This window comes from Beta vulgaris, chromosome 9, assembly GCF_026745355.1.
Source record: "Beta vulgaris subsp. vulgaris cultivar EL10 chromosome 9, EL10.2, whole genome shotgun sequence".
Lineage (NCBI taxonomy): Eukaryota > Viridiplantae > Streptophyta > Magnoliopsida > Caryophyllales > Amaranthaceae > Beta > Beta vulgaris.
Genome location: NC_079210.1, coordinates 40,934,052 through 40,951,254, shown reverse-complemented (window position 1 = coordinate 40,951,254; position 17,203 = coordinate 40,934,052). Strand labels below are relative to the sequence as shown.

General features: G+C 36.2%; 1 protein-coding gene and 1 non-coding gene across 2 annotated transcripts in view; both read left to right on the top strand.

Annotated features, from left to right (window-relative positions):
• The window catches only part of LOC104903821 (protein PELPK1), a 41,965-nt gene that overhangs the window by 14,485 nt on the left and 10,277 nt on the right, over positions 1-17,203 (top strand). The gene's annotated exons all lie outside the window — the stretch shown is intronic.
• Positions 12,741-13,508, top strand: LOC104903819 (protein PELPK1). Its single transcript, XM_057391743.1, has 2 exons — positions 12,741-12,906; positions 12,937-13,508. The coding sequence occupies exons 1-2, from the start codon at positions 12,791-12,793 to the stop codon at positions 13,298-13,300; spliced, it is 480 nt and encodes a 159-aa protein (XP_057247726.1). The 5' UTR covers positions 12,741-12,790; the 3' UTR covers positions 13,301-13,508.

The following is a 17,203-nucleotide window of genomic DNA, read 5'->3' as shown; positions in this document are numbered from 1 at the left end:
ACCAATCGCGACTCGCGGATTGCAAGATGCGTTTCTAAATCAGTTTTTCTTTTTTTTTTTTAGGGTTTTGTGCGGAGTATATTCTAGGATTTTTAGTGCGGGGTTCCTTATGTTATATAAGGACTTTTTGGTGCTCATTATTTACATACAACTTATGAAACACTTTAGCCTCTAGAATTTAGGACTTCCTGTACTATTCTCTCTGGGTTTTTTTTTCTCCATTATAGTAAAGAAGCTCTGATCCCCCACCTGTGGAAGTAGGTCAAATTTGACTGAACCACTTAAATCCTTGTGTTCTTTGTTTGTTCATCTTTATAGTTTATTCTCACCTTTATTATTTCATTGATTTTGTGTTTCGCATTAATCAAACTACAACACATTGCTTCCTAACAAACTGGTTATAGAACTTTTTGGAATAGATGATTGGATCATGGAAAACCAACAACCCACCTATCCAATGTATGATCTTGGAACCGGACCACGAATCTCAAATTTGTCTATGTAGAGCGGGCGAATCCACTAATTACCGTTAATTCATTGATTCAAAGTCATACGTCATCTACAATAGAAGTAGAAACTAAACAAATACATATTAAAAATGAAATAAGTACAATTCTAATATGACAAAATCACGATCATTGAGTAGATCTAACACTTCTGAACACACTCGTCTTTCATATCGCTGTCTGATGCAGCCTTCTGCAAGAGGGTTTGTCGATCTTTTGTAATTTTAAAGTAGAACTGGATTCTGTTCAAGTGATTGTAAACGTAGTCTTGACATCTGTTGCAACTCCGCACAAATTTTGATCAACAAGTCAACATATTGAATTACACAAAAATCCAAAAAGTCTCCAAACTCTCACATGCAGAAAGATAAAACCCAATATATGGGTAGATATAACCCAATATATGGGTAGCAAAACTCTTCATTAAAGAGAGACTGAAGTTTATTAGAAATACAAACATGAAAAAACTAATAACAAAAGGAGAATAGGGGCTTACCACTGCCCAAAAGAGTGGTGGTAGTCCTTAGATTGAGAATTAGGATTTTGTGGGAAAGGAGAGAGAAGAGAGAAAAAAGGGGAAAAACCATCAACATCAAAAGTACTTTGGTAGCTAAGACAAACATATAAAAAAACGTTACCAAAACGGCTAACTTAGACGCTTTGACCGAAGATCAACATTCTTCGTCTTTGACTAAAGATCAAGAGTAAAAGTTTAAGGAGTTGTTTGGCTGACATACAATATATCATTATATGAGAAGTGGAACTTCTTAAGGTGTGTTCTATATATTCACATGAAAAAAATCTGAACATAACTTATTAGACCTAATTGACCCTTATTAGAATTTATTTTTAAATGTTATGTTAGAACTGATCAAACCTGATCAGGTCTAATCTGTCCTTATTGGACATGAAACTTATTTTTTAAGGTGATGTTGTTTGATTGACCAAAATCTAAGAAATTCCCACAAAATAGCGGAAGTTGCTTACCTAGCAACTTCCCATGCATGAATAACCAAATAACTTTTGCTATTTCCTAGGAATTGAAACTTAAAGAAAGCAATTTTCTTAAAAATACTACTTCCTATATTTAACCAAACAATACCAGAGTGTTAAATTCACCATACATATTTTTTATCTGTTGTACATCTAAATTGATTATATCACATAAAAACTGACTTTATTCGACAAAACAACTACATCATACGAAAACTGAGCGTATCATACAAAAATTGATTATGCTTAACGCACACAAAAACTAACTACATCAAATAGATATTGATTATATTATATTATACTCGATGCACAAAAGTTATAACGAACCAGATTCATTCATTTTTTTTCTCCTACAGTGTTTTCAGTCTAGGTCTATACATTTTTTTCCACATTATCCGCTGATTGTGGGCCGTGGCATTTTCAGTTGTTTGCACTTTCTCCGTTTGGAAGCTTGGAGCCTTGTAATATTTTCATTGTAATTTATCTGTTGGATTTTTGGTTGTTTGCTGAGGAGATTATTCTTGATGATCTGGAAATGGGGTCTATTCAAATGTGCCAAATTTTCTTCGCATATTTGTCAAATATTTGGTTGAAAATGAGTAAAATGAAAAATGTGTAAAGAATATGAGAGGGAGCATGTAAATCTAAGTATTTTCAGAACCATTATGGAGTATGGAGGCTTGATCTATTTGGAATATATCCTTACGACGTTACGCATTATATTCGGTTTATAGTGTAAGTAGATTGAAATTTTTTATATTTTAATTCATTACGGTCTAAATTTGTTGGATTGGACTAAAAAAAAGTCTTAAATTGAATTTGGATTCCATAATTTTTGAGTCAAAAGATTTAAAATAAGTGAAGCTAAAAACAATTATTGTTTATTATTAAAACTTACAATAACATATTTAAAATTATATTTGATTTTTCACATATATATTTTTAGTATCAATATATAGTCGTAAAATTAGTAACAAACATCTTTATCTGAAAATAAAAACTGTAAACGCAATACAATAATGACAAACAAGCGAGTTCATTCATCATACACTCAAGTACATCATATGCATGGTACACATGGACCTGTTACACACAATACTAATTTTTACTCATATTGGAATGCTCGTAATCTTTCATTACATATTGCTCATTTTGGATGATATTAAATGAGCAATGAGCAATGAGCAATGAGCAAAAGATAGTCTTGAATGTACCATACATGCTCAAGAGACACCCGGATATGTATGATGATTTCTTTACAAAAAACCCCAACAATACTTTTCACACCTAACGTGACCTTGTACAGTTGTAGTACAACTTGCCTTCTATATATTCACCCCTCTTCTATAAGTACTTGCAAACACAAAACAATACACCATATTCAGACCAACAAGTTTCATATCACTTTTGAAAGAGTTTTATACTTGTTCGCTCCTACTTTTCTTTTACCATGTCTTCTCACTTCTCTCTATTCTGCCTTATGCTCCTTGCTATTGGCATGATGAGCACTGTTACTCTCCCAGTAGCAGCTCATCGCCTCCTAAAACTTTCAAACCCCACTTTGCCTAAACTCCTAGACCCAGATCACCTTCCTCAGGAAATCCTTCCTACAGTCCTCCTGCCTAGGCTTACTACGCCTACGGTGTCCGAACTTCCAAAGCCCACCTTGCCTGAACTCCGAAAGCCGAAGCGTTCATTGCTTCAGATAGATATACATCCTACTGTCGGTGCTGTGCCTATAACTGTAGGATCATTACCTCTGCTAGGTGGGTTACCTATTACACCACCCTAAGTCAATTCAGGCCATATTACCGGTTACTCTCTTCTAATTTCATCACCTCATTATCTAAGATTAACTACGTGAGGCGGCAAGATGAGAATTATGTGTCACACTAGATAAGACGTTATATGTATAAGAGAATCCTATAGCTATCTTGGGAGTCTTATCTATGTTTTTAAAGTAATGGTATTTTCCTAATTCTATATTTTCGATTTGCTATGCTTACCTCTCACGCACTTATGTTTAAGGTTGAGATTGTACTATCTATGTAGGTAATGAGTAATGAGTAATGACTAATGACGCATTTAAATTTATTAACCTTGTACTTTGGTACTCTGTAGTTTAATATATGTACTCCCAAGTTTTCTGAGATTGTTAATTAAGAAAATTTAGTAATAGTTCAGCAAGAAATAATTAAGGTTACTAAACAAAGATATATACAAAGATAGATAGTCTATGAAAAGTCATATTTAAGTCGATTTCAGTGAAAGTAAATAGCATAATAATAGAGGTAGCTAGACAACCATATAAGCAACCTACCCTATTTATTATAGAACTTTTTGGAATAGATGATTGGATCATGGAAAACCAACAACCCACCTATCTAATGTATGATCTTTGAACCGGATCTCGAATCTCAAATTTGTCAAAGTACTTGGGTAGCTAAGCCTGTAAGCCAAACATATAAAAAAATGTTACCAAAATGGCTAACTTAGACGCTTTGACCGAAAACCAACATTCTTCGTCTTTGACTAAAGATCAAGAGTAAGTTTATGGAGTTGTTTGGCTGACATAACATATCTCTATTATATTTTTTTTTTTTGAGGGGAAAAGCAAGCTATCATAAATTAAAGGGACAAATTGTCCATCAAAACATAAGGAGCCACTTCATGAGGATAGTGGTTCTCCCAAACTTGTTCTACACCAAAAGGAATAATTCTAGCTAAATGGTGCGCTACAAAATTTCCTTCACGTTTCACATGAGACCAAACTATGGACTTAAAACAAGTACAAATAGAAAGAATATTATGCAGAATAATGTCGAGTTCTGCAAGAAAGATAGCATGCTTAGAGAGACGGTGAATGAGAGTTTGACAATCCGATTCCACCACAACTTCTTGAAGACCAAATCTTTTACCCAACCGCACGGCCATTTCAATGGCTTTTGCCTCAGCAATTTCAGCAGACCAACACACACGAACTCGTCGGGTGGCTGCAAATACTACACTGCCATCAGATTTCCGGGCTATGGTGCTAAGCCCAATCCAACCCTCCACTGAGAGCGAAGCATCCACGTTCAGCTTAACAACATCCATAGGTGGCGCTGTCCAGATTCTCGGGCTCACAACCGTTCGATGAGGAATAGGACTGTAGATTTTCGTTGCATATTTGCCGAAGTCCTCGACAGTTCTATGCACACGGTTCAGCAAGATGTCGTGGGGGGTAACTTTGCTGCTGAATACAAGTGAGTTACGTTCTCCCCAAATAATCCACGCAAGAAAAGCTCCTTTTACAACAACCTTTGCATCAAGTCTGGACCAACCCACAATAATTTCAGTTATAGAAATCGAAGGATCAAGCGGGCAGAGGGCCGCACAGCCACTGTTAATCCACAAATCACGCTGCAATGGGCAGCCAAAAATGGCATGGTCTTGCGTTTCAATCCCACCGCAGCCCCATGGGCATGAATCATCCTCCGTCATATGCCGGAATTTCAGTAGACTACGCACAGGGAGAGTGTTAGAACAAAGGCGCCATAGAAAATGACGAACCTTTGGACTAACATCCAAACTCCAAAGACTTACCCAAGCTTGGTGAAAGTTATCCAAATTCCCACGCATCCCAAGCATGTAAGCGGTTTTTACAGAATAACGGGCATCCTTTGTGAAAGCCCAAGTCAATTCATCCCTCATAGGAAATGAACTTAAAGGAATAATAAGGATACAACGTACATCTCTTTCATTAAACACAGCTTCAATAGTCTCAACCCTCCAATCCATCCTCTCGAAATCAATAAGCTCGCTAACTGTAGTAACCTCTCCATTTATCTCACTAGTGATGAATCGCCCATTTTCATCAACCACCCAAGGGTCATCCCAAATGTTTATTTGGGTACCATTTCCCACCCTCCAAACCACACCTTCCTTAATAAGAGCCTTTGAACTCCATATGCTACTCCATGAGTAACTTCTAGAACACCCAAGAGGAGCCTCTAAAAAATCACAACTAGAGTAATATTTAGCTTTCATGACTCTAGCAAAAAGAGAGGTAGGTTCATGAACTAACCTCCATGCTTGCCGACCCAAGAGAGCATCATTAAAAACTTTGAGATCTTTGAACCCCATACCACCCAAACATTTCAAAGTGCACATAGATTCCCAATTTTTCCAATGAATTTTCCGCTTCGAATCAGACGCACCCCACCAAAAACGAGCCATAGCTGAGTGGATTTTTTGTATAATGGAAGAGGGGAATTTATAAACGCCCATAATGTAAGTGGGAATTGCCTGGATCACCGACTTCAGTAAAACCTCTTTGCCCGCTCTCGATAACAATTTCTCTTTCCAACCTTGGAGTTTCTTCCAAATTCTATCTAAAAGTGAATCAAAAATGGCTTTCTTTGATCTACCAGAGATAGAGGGGATACCAAGGTATTTTTCATGCTTGTCCACCTGCCTCATGTTCAAGAGATTTTTCAACTCTTCCCTCTGTGTGATGCTGACTCCTCTACTGAACGAGACCTCCGACTTTTCATAATTAATTTTCTGCCCGGATGCTAACTCATAGTGGTTGAGAATATCAATTATAACAGTGCATTCCTGTCGAGAAGCTCTAGTAAAGAGTAAACTGTCATCTGCAAAGAAAAGGTGAGAAATTTCTGGATCGCTGCGGCTGGCCTTAGCTCCATGAATCTGTTTATCCCTAGCTTTCCCTTGAATCATTTTAGAGAAAGCATCAGCAACAAGAATAAAAAGATATGGAGATAGGGGATCACCTTGCCGAAGACCTCGAGACGGGATAACAGAGCCACATACTCCCCCGTTGAGAATAAAGGAATATGTAACAGATGAGACACAACTCATGATCAAGTTTACCCAACGCCCATCAAAGCCCATAGTAAGCAACAGTTTCCTCAGAAAACCCCATTCAACCCGGTCGTAAGCTTTACTCATATCCAGCTTCATAGCAATAGTACCCCTGCGACTCCTATTCCTGTATTTCATAGAATGAAACAACTCCATAGCAATGAGAGCATTATCAGTAATCAGACGCCCTGGGACGAACGCACTCTGATTTTCAGAAACAAGACTCGGGAGAAATTCTTTTAATCTAATCACAAGTACTTTGGATACCAGCTTATACAACACATTACAGAGAGCAATGGGACGAAACTCAGCAGCTTTGGAGGGGGTTTTAACTTTCGGAATTAAAGCAATGTTAGTATGATTCACACAGCTAGGAGACAGTGTACCATGTAAAATGCTACTAACAAAATCAGTAATATCATCACCAATTATGTGCCAGAAACGCTGATAGAAAATAGCATGCATACCATCTGGTCCAGGGGCTTTGCAAGGGTGCATCTGTTGAAGAGCAGCAAAAATTTCTTCTTTCGTGACAGGCTGAAGAAGACTTTGATTACAATCGTTGCTAACAATAGGATCAATAAAACTCAATACAGCATCAAGATGAGACTCAGAGGGAGAAGAAGAAGTGAATATCGAATCAAAATAGTCAGAGAAAATTTTTTCAATATCCTGAACATCATCACACCAAACCCCCTGATTATCAAACAGACCTGCTACAAAGTTTCTTTTTCTTCTCTGTGAAGCTTTGTGGTGAAAATACTTTGTGTTTTTATCACCATCTTTAATTTCAGCAACTCGCGACCGAAGAAACCAATGGGCCTCATGTTTGGCGTGAAGGTCATCTAACTTCTTTTCGAGATCAATGCACGAGCTAATAGTAGTATCCGAAATGGGCTGTTTTTGTGCGAGACTAAGTTTCTTTTCAGCACTCTCAATCTGTTTCCCAATATTCCCAAATTTGACACTACTCCAGCCTTTCAAACTTTGTGCCATGGCTTCAATACGGCCCATAAGAAAATCCCCAGCAGATTGGTCCCAGGCGGACCGGACAGTTTCTTCACAAGTCTCGTCCAGCAGCCAGCTCGTCTCGAAGAAGAATTGCTTCTGTTTACTAGCAGGCCTAGAAACTCGGTTTGGACGGATGATGATGGCCGAGTGGTCTAATTTGTAACGGAATGAATGCTCAGCCGTGGTGTTGGGATAGAGGTCCGACCAAGAGAGAGAGCTAACAAACCTATCAAGTCTTTCCCGGATACAAGAAAGCATAGAGTTCCCACGTTCCCAAGTATACCATACTCCTTTATAACCCAAGTCACGAAGAGAGAGATCATCCATAGCTTCACGAAAGTGGACCATTTCACGCCTAACTCTATTTGCTCCTCCTTCCTTCTCATCATAGCTTAAAATCTCGTTAAAATCACCACCGAATAGAATGGGTCTAGAGGTCTCACTACACAGATGTCGCATGAGAGTCCAGGTGTGATGCTTCTCCTCCTCTTTCGCCCACCCATAAATCCCCACAAATCTCCATTTTTTATCACCATCATCGATATCTCCACAAATGTGGTGTTGAGAGTAAGAAACAAGAGAAAAGTGCACCTCAGCCTTCCAATATAAACACAAACCACCAGCTCTACCTCTACTCGCTACACCAAAAGCATTTTGAAAGCCCAAGCGACTTTTTAATGCTTCTACTTCAATTTTATTAATCATAGTTTCCGACAAAAACACCACAGCAGGGGCATAAAAAGTGCTCCACCTTCGGAGCTGACGAACTGACCGAGGGTTGCCCATCCCCCGGCAGTTCCAACATAATATATTCATAATGACGGGCGGGGTTGGTCATCACCAACCTCCGCCGACACAAAGGAGACAAATTCAGGAGAAATACTTAGCTTCTGACGCTTTAAAGTACCTTCACCATCCTCATACCCCTCATTGACTTCACCAGCATCAATCACCAGACTACCATCAGCACTTCGTTTATGGACAACTTCAGAATTGTCCAAGTCCATTTGCTGCACTCCTTTTTCCTCCATAGGCCCACGGGCCAATCTCTTCCATGCTCCAACTTTAACACCTTTACTAACCTTAGTGGCCGAAAAAACAAAGTTCTCTTTTGTTTTATTCACTGCAGGTACAGCAACATCATGGGAGAGGTCCCCACTAAAGTTTGAAAAATCAGCAGCATTATGGGAGGGGTCCCCACTCAAGTTTAAAGACAAATCCACCTGCTCCATGACAAGTGGTGGTTGAAATTCTGACACCTCAGCCAATGCATTTAATGCTAACTTGGGATCCTTCTTCACACACACCTTTATGGGGGCATCAACTAGATTTTTTAGAGCTAAAGGTTTAAAAGCTGGAGTCTCTCTCTTCGAAACAGCTACATCTTCAAACAACACCTTCTTACAGTTTTTGAACTTGGTTTCTTCTTCAATCTCCTTTGTTCTTCCTTTCCTTGGGGTAGCTTTGAGCCCCAAATTCCACCCAAGCTTCTCACATCTTTCTTCTTCAGTAACAAATTGACAATCTTTCTCAGAGTGCCCCATAACTCCACATCCTAGACAAAAGAAAGGGAGCCGTTCATAGGCAAAGTCAATCTGTAATTCTTTCCCATTCTTATCCCTCAATTTTCTATATCTTCGCAGAGGTTTTGTTATGTCTAACATGACTTTCACACGTCGGTAACGGCCAAAACCTAAAACATCCTCTTCAATATCTAGTATTTCTCCCATATTTCCAATCAAAGCCCTAACTACGTCATTAGATCTCATGTTAAAGGGGAGGTTTTTTAGACGAATCCAGAAGGGAGAAGAAAATAAAGATACCTAGTCCGGTTGTTCATCTCCTTCAGCCTCTTTTAGAACAACTAACATGTTGTCAAAACACCAAGGTCTTCCCTCAAGGACCTTCAACATATCCCTCCAATGGAAGAACTGAAAAGCAAATAGGTTCGGTTTCAAAACCCTAATGACCAGTCCATGCACCGGAGCCCAGACAGTGGTGATGGTCCTTTTGAACGCTTCGACATTGAAATTTCGTTCAGTTAACAATCGGCCCACCAAAAGCAGCGAGACGACGTTTTCGGGGTTAGGGTTCAATATATGCAGGTCAAGAACTTCGTCCTCCTCTTCGTCAATATTCAAACGTGAAACAGATTCGGCAATCTCCTCAGCCATAGGCGGAGGAGTACGGCCGCCGCGGCGGAGATAGACCAGGTGGTAGGGTTCTCTAACGGGGGTTAGAGAGGGGGGTTCCTGTCTTTCAAGGGAGTTTTTTAATTAAATTTGTTTAACTCAGTGGTTGTTGGTTCATGCTAATACGAGGGGTCATTTAAGGAGAACAAGGAGCTAAGAAATATACTTATAAATCTCCAACTCTCTATTATATAAGTCAAGGGGAATTTTGGTGTCCCCTTTTTAAAAGACTTTTTAACCCTTAATTCAATAGAAATTATTACTTATTACGATTTTGAGATTTTCCTCAATCATAATCCTTCATAATTTAAAATATGTATATCAAAGTAACTTCAAAGTAGCTAAAATAATCTGTCATAAAAATATGTATAGTGAGAGAAAAAAATTATGATTGAAGAATAAATTCACATAACTAAAGCAGTTTTCAAAGCAATTACAAAACTAAAGACATAAATTTTTTAATTCTACCTAAACTTTGAAATGCAATAACAATACCAACATCTATTAACAAGTCATAAAAATAATGAGAAAACAACTTATTCATCAGATAATTTTTATATATTTCCACCATGTGATATTTAATTAGAATTAAAGATAATTGTAAATTACACCCTTTAAAATTACATTTAGATAAATTTAATAATAATAATCATCAAAATAATCCATGCACGCATCGTGTGGAAAGAAGACTAGTATTATTATATGGGAAGTGGAACTTCTTAAGGTGTATTCTATTCACATGAAACAAACTGAACAGAACCTGATTGATTCTTAATAGAACTTATTTTTAAGTATTATATTAGACCTAATCAAACTTGATCAGGCCTGATCTGCATTTATTAGACTTGAAACTTATTTTTTAAGGTGATGTTGTTTGGTTAAATGTAGGAAGTAGTATTTCTTAGAAAATTGTTTTCTTTGAAGTTTCAATGCCTAAGAAATAGCAAAAGTTATTTGATTGTGCATGGAAAGTTGCTAGATAAGCAAATTCACCACATATTTTTTTTCACATTCTACCCACAATTCAAAATGATTATGAGGTGGAAAGACTATAATTACTCATAAGCTCTAAGAAAGTTCATATATTGGCTTTTGGTGGTGAAGCATATGTTAGAGAGCTAGTTATGTGACCGGTAAACACCCACCCAAGCCCCTTTTCAACGGGAAAAGCCCAAGGCAAAATTCCTATAGTTCAAACTTATATATCCGGACCAATTTACTTGCAACCTTAGGATTTTCACACCTTTCAATTCACAACTCTAACTATTAGTATATTCTATTATCTATGAGTAAAAATTATATAATGCTGATATATTAAAAGTAAACATCAAGACAAATCTAACAAGATCTAACATAATATGTTTAACTGTACTTTACATATTAATCATACTAGATGGGCAAAAGAGACTATATGAATAGTGTAAAAATCTATTTGTTGCAAATAATTCAGAGCACAAGAAGTACATGATACGAAAAACATGTTAATTAAGTGCAATATTCATAAGTAAAGTGAATATTCTGAATTTTTTTCAATATATAAGAAAAAACATAGTCATCCGGAATCTTATTTGGTTCGTCTTAATAAATACATTATGAAAATTATCCTTTTATGATGGTTACTAATATATAATTGAAAATATTTATACAAAATGTGCGACGAAAAACTTGTAAAAGAGAAATGAGAATATTTTTTTGAGGCGGAGAGAGTACTATAGAAGTGCGAAGGTCAAATAAAAATGATGCAAAAATTTTAAGATGGAAGAAATATTGTATTTCGAGTACATTATTGTAATGTACTAAATTTGGCACCTCCGTCCTCAGCATTGATATTCAAATTTAAGTGCAACTGAGGAAAAAAAGAAAGTGTACATTATTATCTTTTGATTAGAAAAACTCATAAAAGTACAAGGTAATGGGAACTTCCTAAGAAGTAAAATAAGATAACTTACTTGCCAATTTCGCAGCTTAAGTTTAATAGGATGTAATCAATTGTAATTTTTTTTTTGTGTGTTTGCACCCGGTTCACCCTTCGGGCTACATCCAAATTGAGGTCAAGTTCGGGGTGGTTAGGTTCCATTTCTCTCCCAAGTTCGGTTTCTGAATTATAGTTTTCCTTGAAATCGATCGGCAAGTTAGAACTTAGAAGTATATTCTAAGTTCTACTCCCTTCGTTTTTTAAGTTGTTACATTTTAGCATTTTCGAGTGTCTCAATTTACTTATTTACTTGCTACATTTGCTAAACATTTCTACTTTTAGTATGTGGTACCCACGTATTATTTACTTTTATACCCTTATTTTTGTCTTCATTGCACAAAATGACAACTACTCTATGCTAAATTATTCTACTTTTCAATGATTCCCGTATATTTCCTTGGCAATTGTACATATGTAAATGTAGCTAATAAAAAACGGAGTAATTATGTAGATGTCATCGAAATATACTTAAAGCAATCATAGTATTGTGTTTCTAAATTTTTCGCTTAATTATCTTCCAATAATGCACTGTTCTAAAGATAAACTTCCTTTTAGCCGATCATCATGCGCCAGCTTCCATTTATCAACTTCTACATAATATTCCAAATATTGAAGTCGTTGCATCTTTGAGAAGTTTATGTTAAATAATTAAGGTGAGAAAGAAGATGAAAAAAGATATCCAACTTTTCTAACTTCAAGTAGACTTTGTTTTTTTCCTTTTGAGCTATAAACTCTGATGATATCTCATACTAATTACATCAGCCAGAAAACCAAAGTAATGTTTTTCAAGTACTTGGGTGTAATATAGATGAGGAGTTGAACAATGCACAACTTCTTTTACCTACCTCATCTTCTTGAACCAGCTCTATACTTCACACCTTACCTATAAATATCTCTCATTAAAAATAAACACCATGTCCTCATAAAACAGAAAATCTTCTTCTTGAAGCTAAGAAGTTTTCTTATTCTAGCTTATTCTAGCTTAACTTTTGATCTCTCTTCCTCCGGCCAACCATGGCGTCTCGCTTGTTTATATTGAGTATCATGCTCATTGCTTGCGTGATGAGTAGCACCACCAAGCCAGTTGCAGCTCGCCGCCTTCTTGAAGAGCTCCCAAAGCCTGAGTTGCCTCATGTGCCTGAAATTCCTAAGCCCACGTACCTGAACTTCCAAAGCCCAGCTTGCCTGATCTGACTGAACTCCCAAAGCCCGCGTTGCCTGAAGTACCCAAGCCAAAACTACCTGAAATGCCTAAGCCAATGTTGCCCGAGCTACCAAAGCCAATAGTGCCTGAACTTCCAAAGCCCAAGATGACAGAGCCTGAGACACCAAAACCCACAGTACCTGAAGTGCCCAAGCCTGCAGTTCATGAACTTCCCAAGCCCAAGATCACTCATGAGCCTGAATTGCCCAAGCTTAAAGTTCCCGAGCTACCAAAACCCATGGTGCCTGAAGTTCCCAAGCCCACAGTACCTGAGTTGCCAAAGCCAACACTACCAGAGATTCCCAAGCCTACAGTTCCTGAAATTCCCAAGCCCACAGTACCCGAGTTGCCAAAGCCAACACTACCAGAAATTCCCAAGCCTACAGTTCCTGAAGTTCCCAAGCCCAAATTGCCGGAGCTACCAAAACCCACAGTGCCTGAAGTGCACAAGCCAACGATGCCCGAGCTGCCAAAGCCTACACTCCCTGAAATGCCGAAACCTACATTGCCTGAGTTGCCCAAGCCTGCTGTGCCGGAAGTGCCTAAGCATTGAAGGGTCATATATATTCTAGTTTCTTGGGATTTATAGTGTGATATATACATTATTTCTTTTACTATGTTATTTTATGTGTTGTTTCCGTTTTGAGATTATTGTATTATGTCCAATGTTTTAATTTCATGTGTAACTTTTGAGCTACCTATATAGTGTGATACTTTGTTCTCTTTTGACAATAAATTAAAATTTACATATATTTTTACTACATCTCTTTTGCACCAGATCAGCTTGGTTCCAACATTGTCTCGCAACGTCACTGTAATGGATTTTGTTGGAACACAAGGTGACACTCAAGAAAGGGGGTTGAATTGAGTGGTGAAATCTAATCGATTTTCGCAAAATCTCTTCTATGGCTCAGTGCCTGACACTGTGCCAAACACTCGTAAATCGCTGATTTGAGTTTTTGCGAATAATAAACTAAAAGTATGTGAAATTTGATACGCAAACAAGGATATAACGTGGTTCAATCTCACCTCTGAGATCTACGTCCACACGAAACAAGACTCTTTATTTCTTTGAACCCTAAAATATCAAACTTTTGATACAATAAGATTCACCCACTACTAACCCTAGTAGTGCCAACCAACCCTTAACTCTAAGAGTTGTAACTCTCTATAATGGTGAAATTACAGAAAGAAAACGATCCTCAATTATGTGCTTCTTAGTCAAGCAATTAGAGGACAATTACAATCGTATAATAGTAACTTGAATCTAACTCGCTCAGTGCTATGCTCAGTGCCGTAGGAAATAGTTTTCAGCTCTTAATATTTCTGATTTCTCTCTCTGAAAACGTGAGATCTAAAAGTAAATTATAAAACCCTTTCATAAGACATGGTTTGGATGACCATCATTCTAAAGATATCTTTTTAATTCCTTCATTTAAGGGATTTAATTCTCTTTTAGAAAATCAAACTTTATCTTTTTCCATCTTTATCTTTAGTCTCAAAAAGATAAGTTTTCCATATTAGATTTTATTTTCAACTCAAATTCTGTTTTTTTTTTATCAAACAGTATTTTCCAAAATAAAATCTGATTTTATAAAACTCGTTTTGGAAAATCTCGGTTTTATAAAAATCTTTTAAAAATACATTTTTATGGAAACACGTTTTTGTAAAATCTTTTTCTAAAACTCTTTTAAAAACAGGTTTTGCTGGAAACACGATTTTGTAAAATCTTTTTCTTTATTTCGAAAACTGATTTCCTTTTTATATTGATATATAATATTAATATAATTATTTATTTCCTTAACTCTAAGAAAATAATAATTATACTAATTTTATATTATCTATATTTCGACACATAGCATATCACCAAGTTCGAGCATATTACATTTGAATCCAAAGTAACTATTCTAAGGAACATATAAACTTGACTTCAATCTTGATTCTTCTTTTCTTCAAAGTCTTCATTTATTAATTCCTTTCTTCATGCATCTGTTGCAACTGTTACATACTTTCATACTATAACATATTATATTAATTTCCGTTTTGCACAACAGATTTTCTAATGTTAACAGAGGAGAAGTTTACTCCTATATACATTGTAACATAGTCATAGCTTCATATAGCCTGAAATTACATTTAATGTACCATATAGTCGAAGTTGAGTAAAAATAGAAGACGTCAAATCGTGATAAGACTGTCTTAAGGTTATTTATTAATATTGCTAAAGAAATTAGAAGTACTTCTATTAGCCCTTACAACTTATAGTTAGTCAAACTTTGAAAACGATTTTTGCACACATAGTATGCATATAAGACTACTAGCTAGCCTTACATGCACGCAATGCATACGATAGCGTGTGATAACATACGAAGTAGAAAATGAAATTAATTAGGTAGAAAAACTGTATTTATATTTTATTTTCTCAAAAAACTGATGTTTAGTTTAAATGTCTTACTCCCCTTATTTATTCAAATGAAACCGTTATCTCTTTTCATTTTCTTTTATTCCTTTTTTCTATTTTTTTGGTGTCCCTTATGTGTTATTGCCTTATACAATACACATAAAACATATACCATGATTCCCACCCACCTATTTCTATAACCTATCATGCCACCACTATATCTGCCAAGATCGTCTCGTATGAATTAGGAACCATGTGCTAAATTAAATTAAAAAGATTGAAATTCAACCACAAGAAATCACGGTTTTATGTTTGGCGGTTTAGAAAGTGTCATAACCAAAAGAGGTGCGTGAAATTTATACTGGTTTGCTAAATGACGTCATGAAATTTCCTAGTTATGCCCTAAATACGTGTATAAAAATACGGTATGGATATACTTCATCTCTTTTCTCATTTCTCCCCTTCCTTCTCCACTTCCCTTCCCTATCATCTTCAACCTTTCTCAAACTTGGTTCCAGATTAGTGGTGTCAGAAACAGATCTAACCGTTGGGTCAACCTGATTCTGACCTGACTTGATCCTGGTTCGACCTGTGAGGGTCAGTCCCGAAACCTGACCTGGGATTACCTAGACGCACCTTGCAAGATTATATGCTGACCTGACGAGACAGAGCTGCATTCGAACTCGAACCCGACTGTACTCAACAAGATATTACTAAAATTCAATTATTTTTTATATCTAGAGAATCATTTAAATATATTATTTATAAAATTTTGTACATTTAATAATTAAATAAATAAAAAATTAAATTATATTTAATTAAAGGGTTAAACTTTGAATATCATGTACTTGTTTATATTTTCATTTAATTAACCAATGTCCCCATTTTCAAATAATATTAAAAAATATCTGGTTAAACCCTATACTTCAAATTTATTATCCCATTTTAATATTCTACCAAAATTTCCCCATTTTTTCTACCAAATATTCTATCAAATTATCCCATTTTAATATTCTACCAAATAATATCTCAAATTCTCGTAACCTATACTAAACAATTTGCAATAACCAAATTAAATAAACTTACATATTCACAATCTCCAATATGCCAAATTAAACAGAAGAAAACAATTGCCAAGCACGAAGTCTCTTACATTAACATGAGCAATAGAAAAAAATCCAAACGCATATGGCAAACATAGAAAATTCATATACTAAAACAAACTAAAACAAAATTACAGATTTATTTTTCTTTATACTAGACAAACCCATATGAAAAATTCAGATAGGACTTACTTCACTTTCATGACACAAACAAAAAAAATAAAATATTGCAAAAATAGATATGTTTATTGAATTTGAGAATGTCAAAAGAAAATTACAATCACAGATCTAAATTTATCAGATAAATAATTTTTTTTTAAAAAAAGGTAAAATAAAAACGAATATTCAGTTATCTTAGAAGCTTTCTCGCTATCACCACATGTTTGGCTTGATTTTTTTTTTTTGCCTTCAGATCTAACATTTACAAACCCTAAAATTGGATCTTGAAAAAGGAAAAATAAATTATAAAATAGTTAAAAAAATAAAAATGAAACTAATAAACTAGCACTAGTTGAGTTGAGCGACGATCGGAGTTGATGAGGATGCGAGATCAGCCACAACGACAATGGCGACGCTGGTGGAGTCGAGCAAGGATGAGAGATGAACGAAGGTGAATGAGGATGATGAGCGGCGACGACGACGACGTACTTGGTGGAGTCAAGCAAAGATTTCGTCAATGTGCATCGAGAATGACGTTGATGTTCAGCGAGGATGATGAGAGGCGAACAAAGAGTTTGTCGGTATTTCGTGAGGCAGTAAAAGATATTGGTTGTGAAGGATGAGAGATGATAGAGAAAGAGCAGCGAAAAAGGGAGGAAGGGTGGTGGTGGCCGAATTCTGGCAAGGATGATGGAATAGAAATGGAAGGAGCAACGAGTGTATTAGGATTTTTAGGTTCGGAGGAGAGATAGGAGTAGGTAATAGGGTAGGAGACGATCTAACGGTTCAGTTT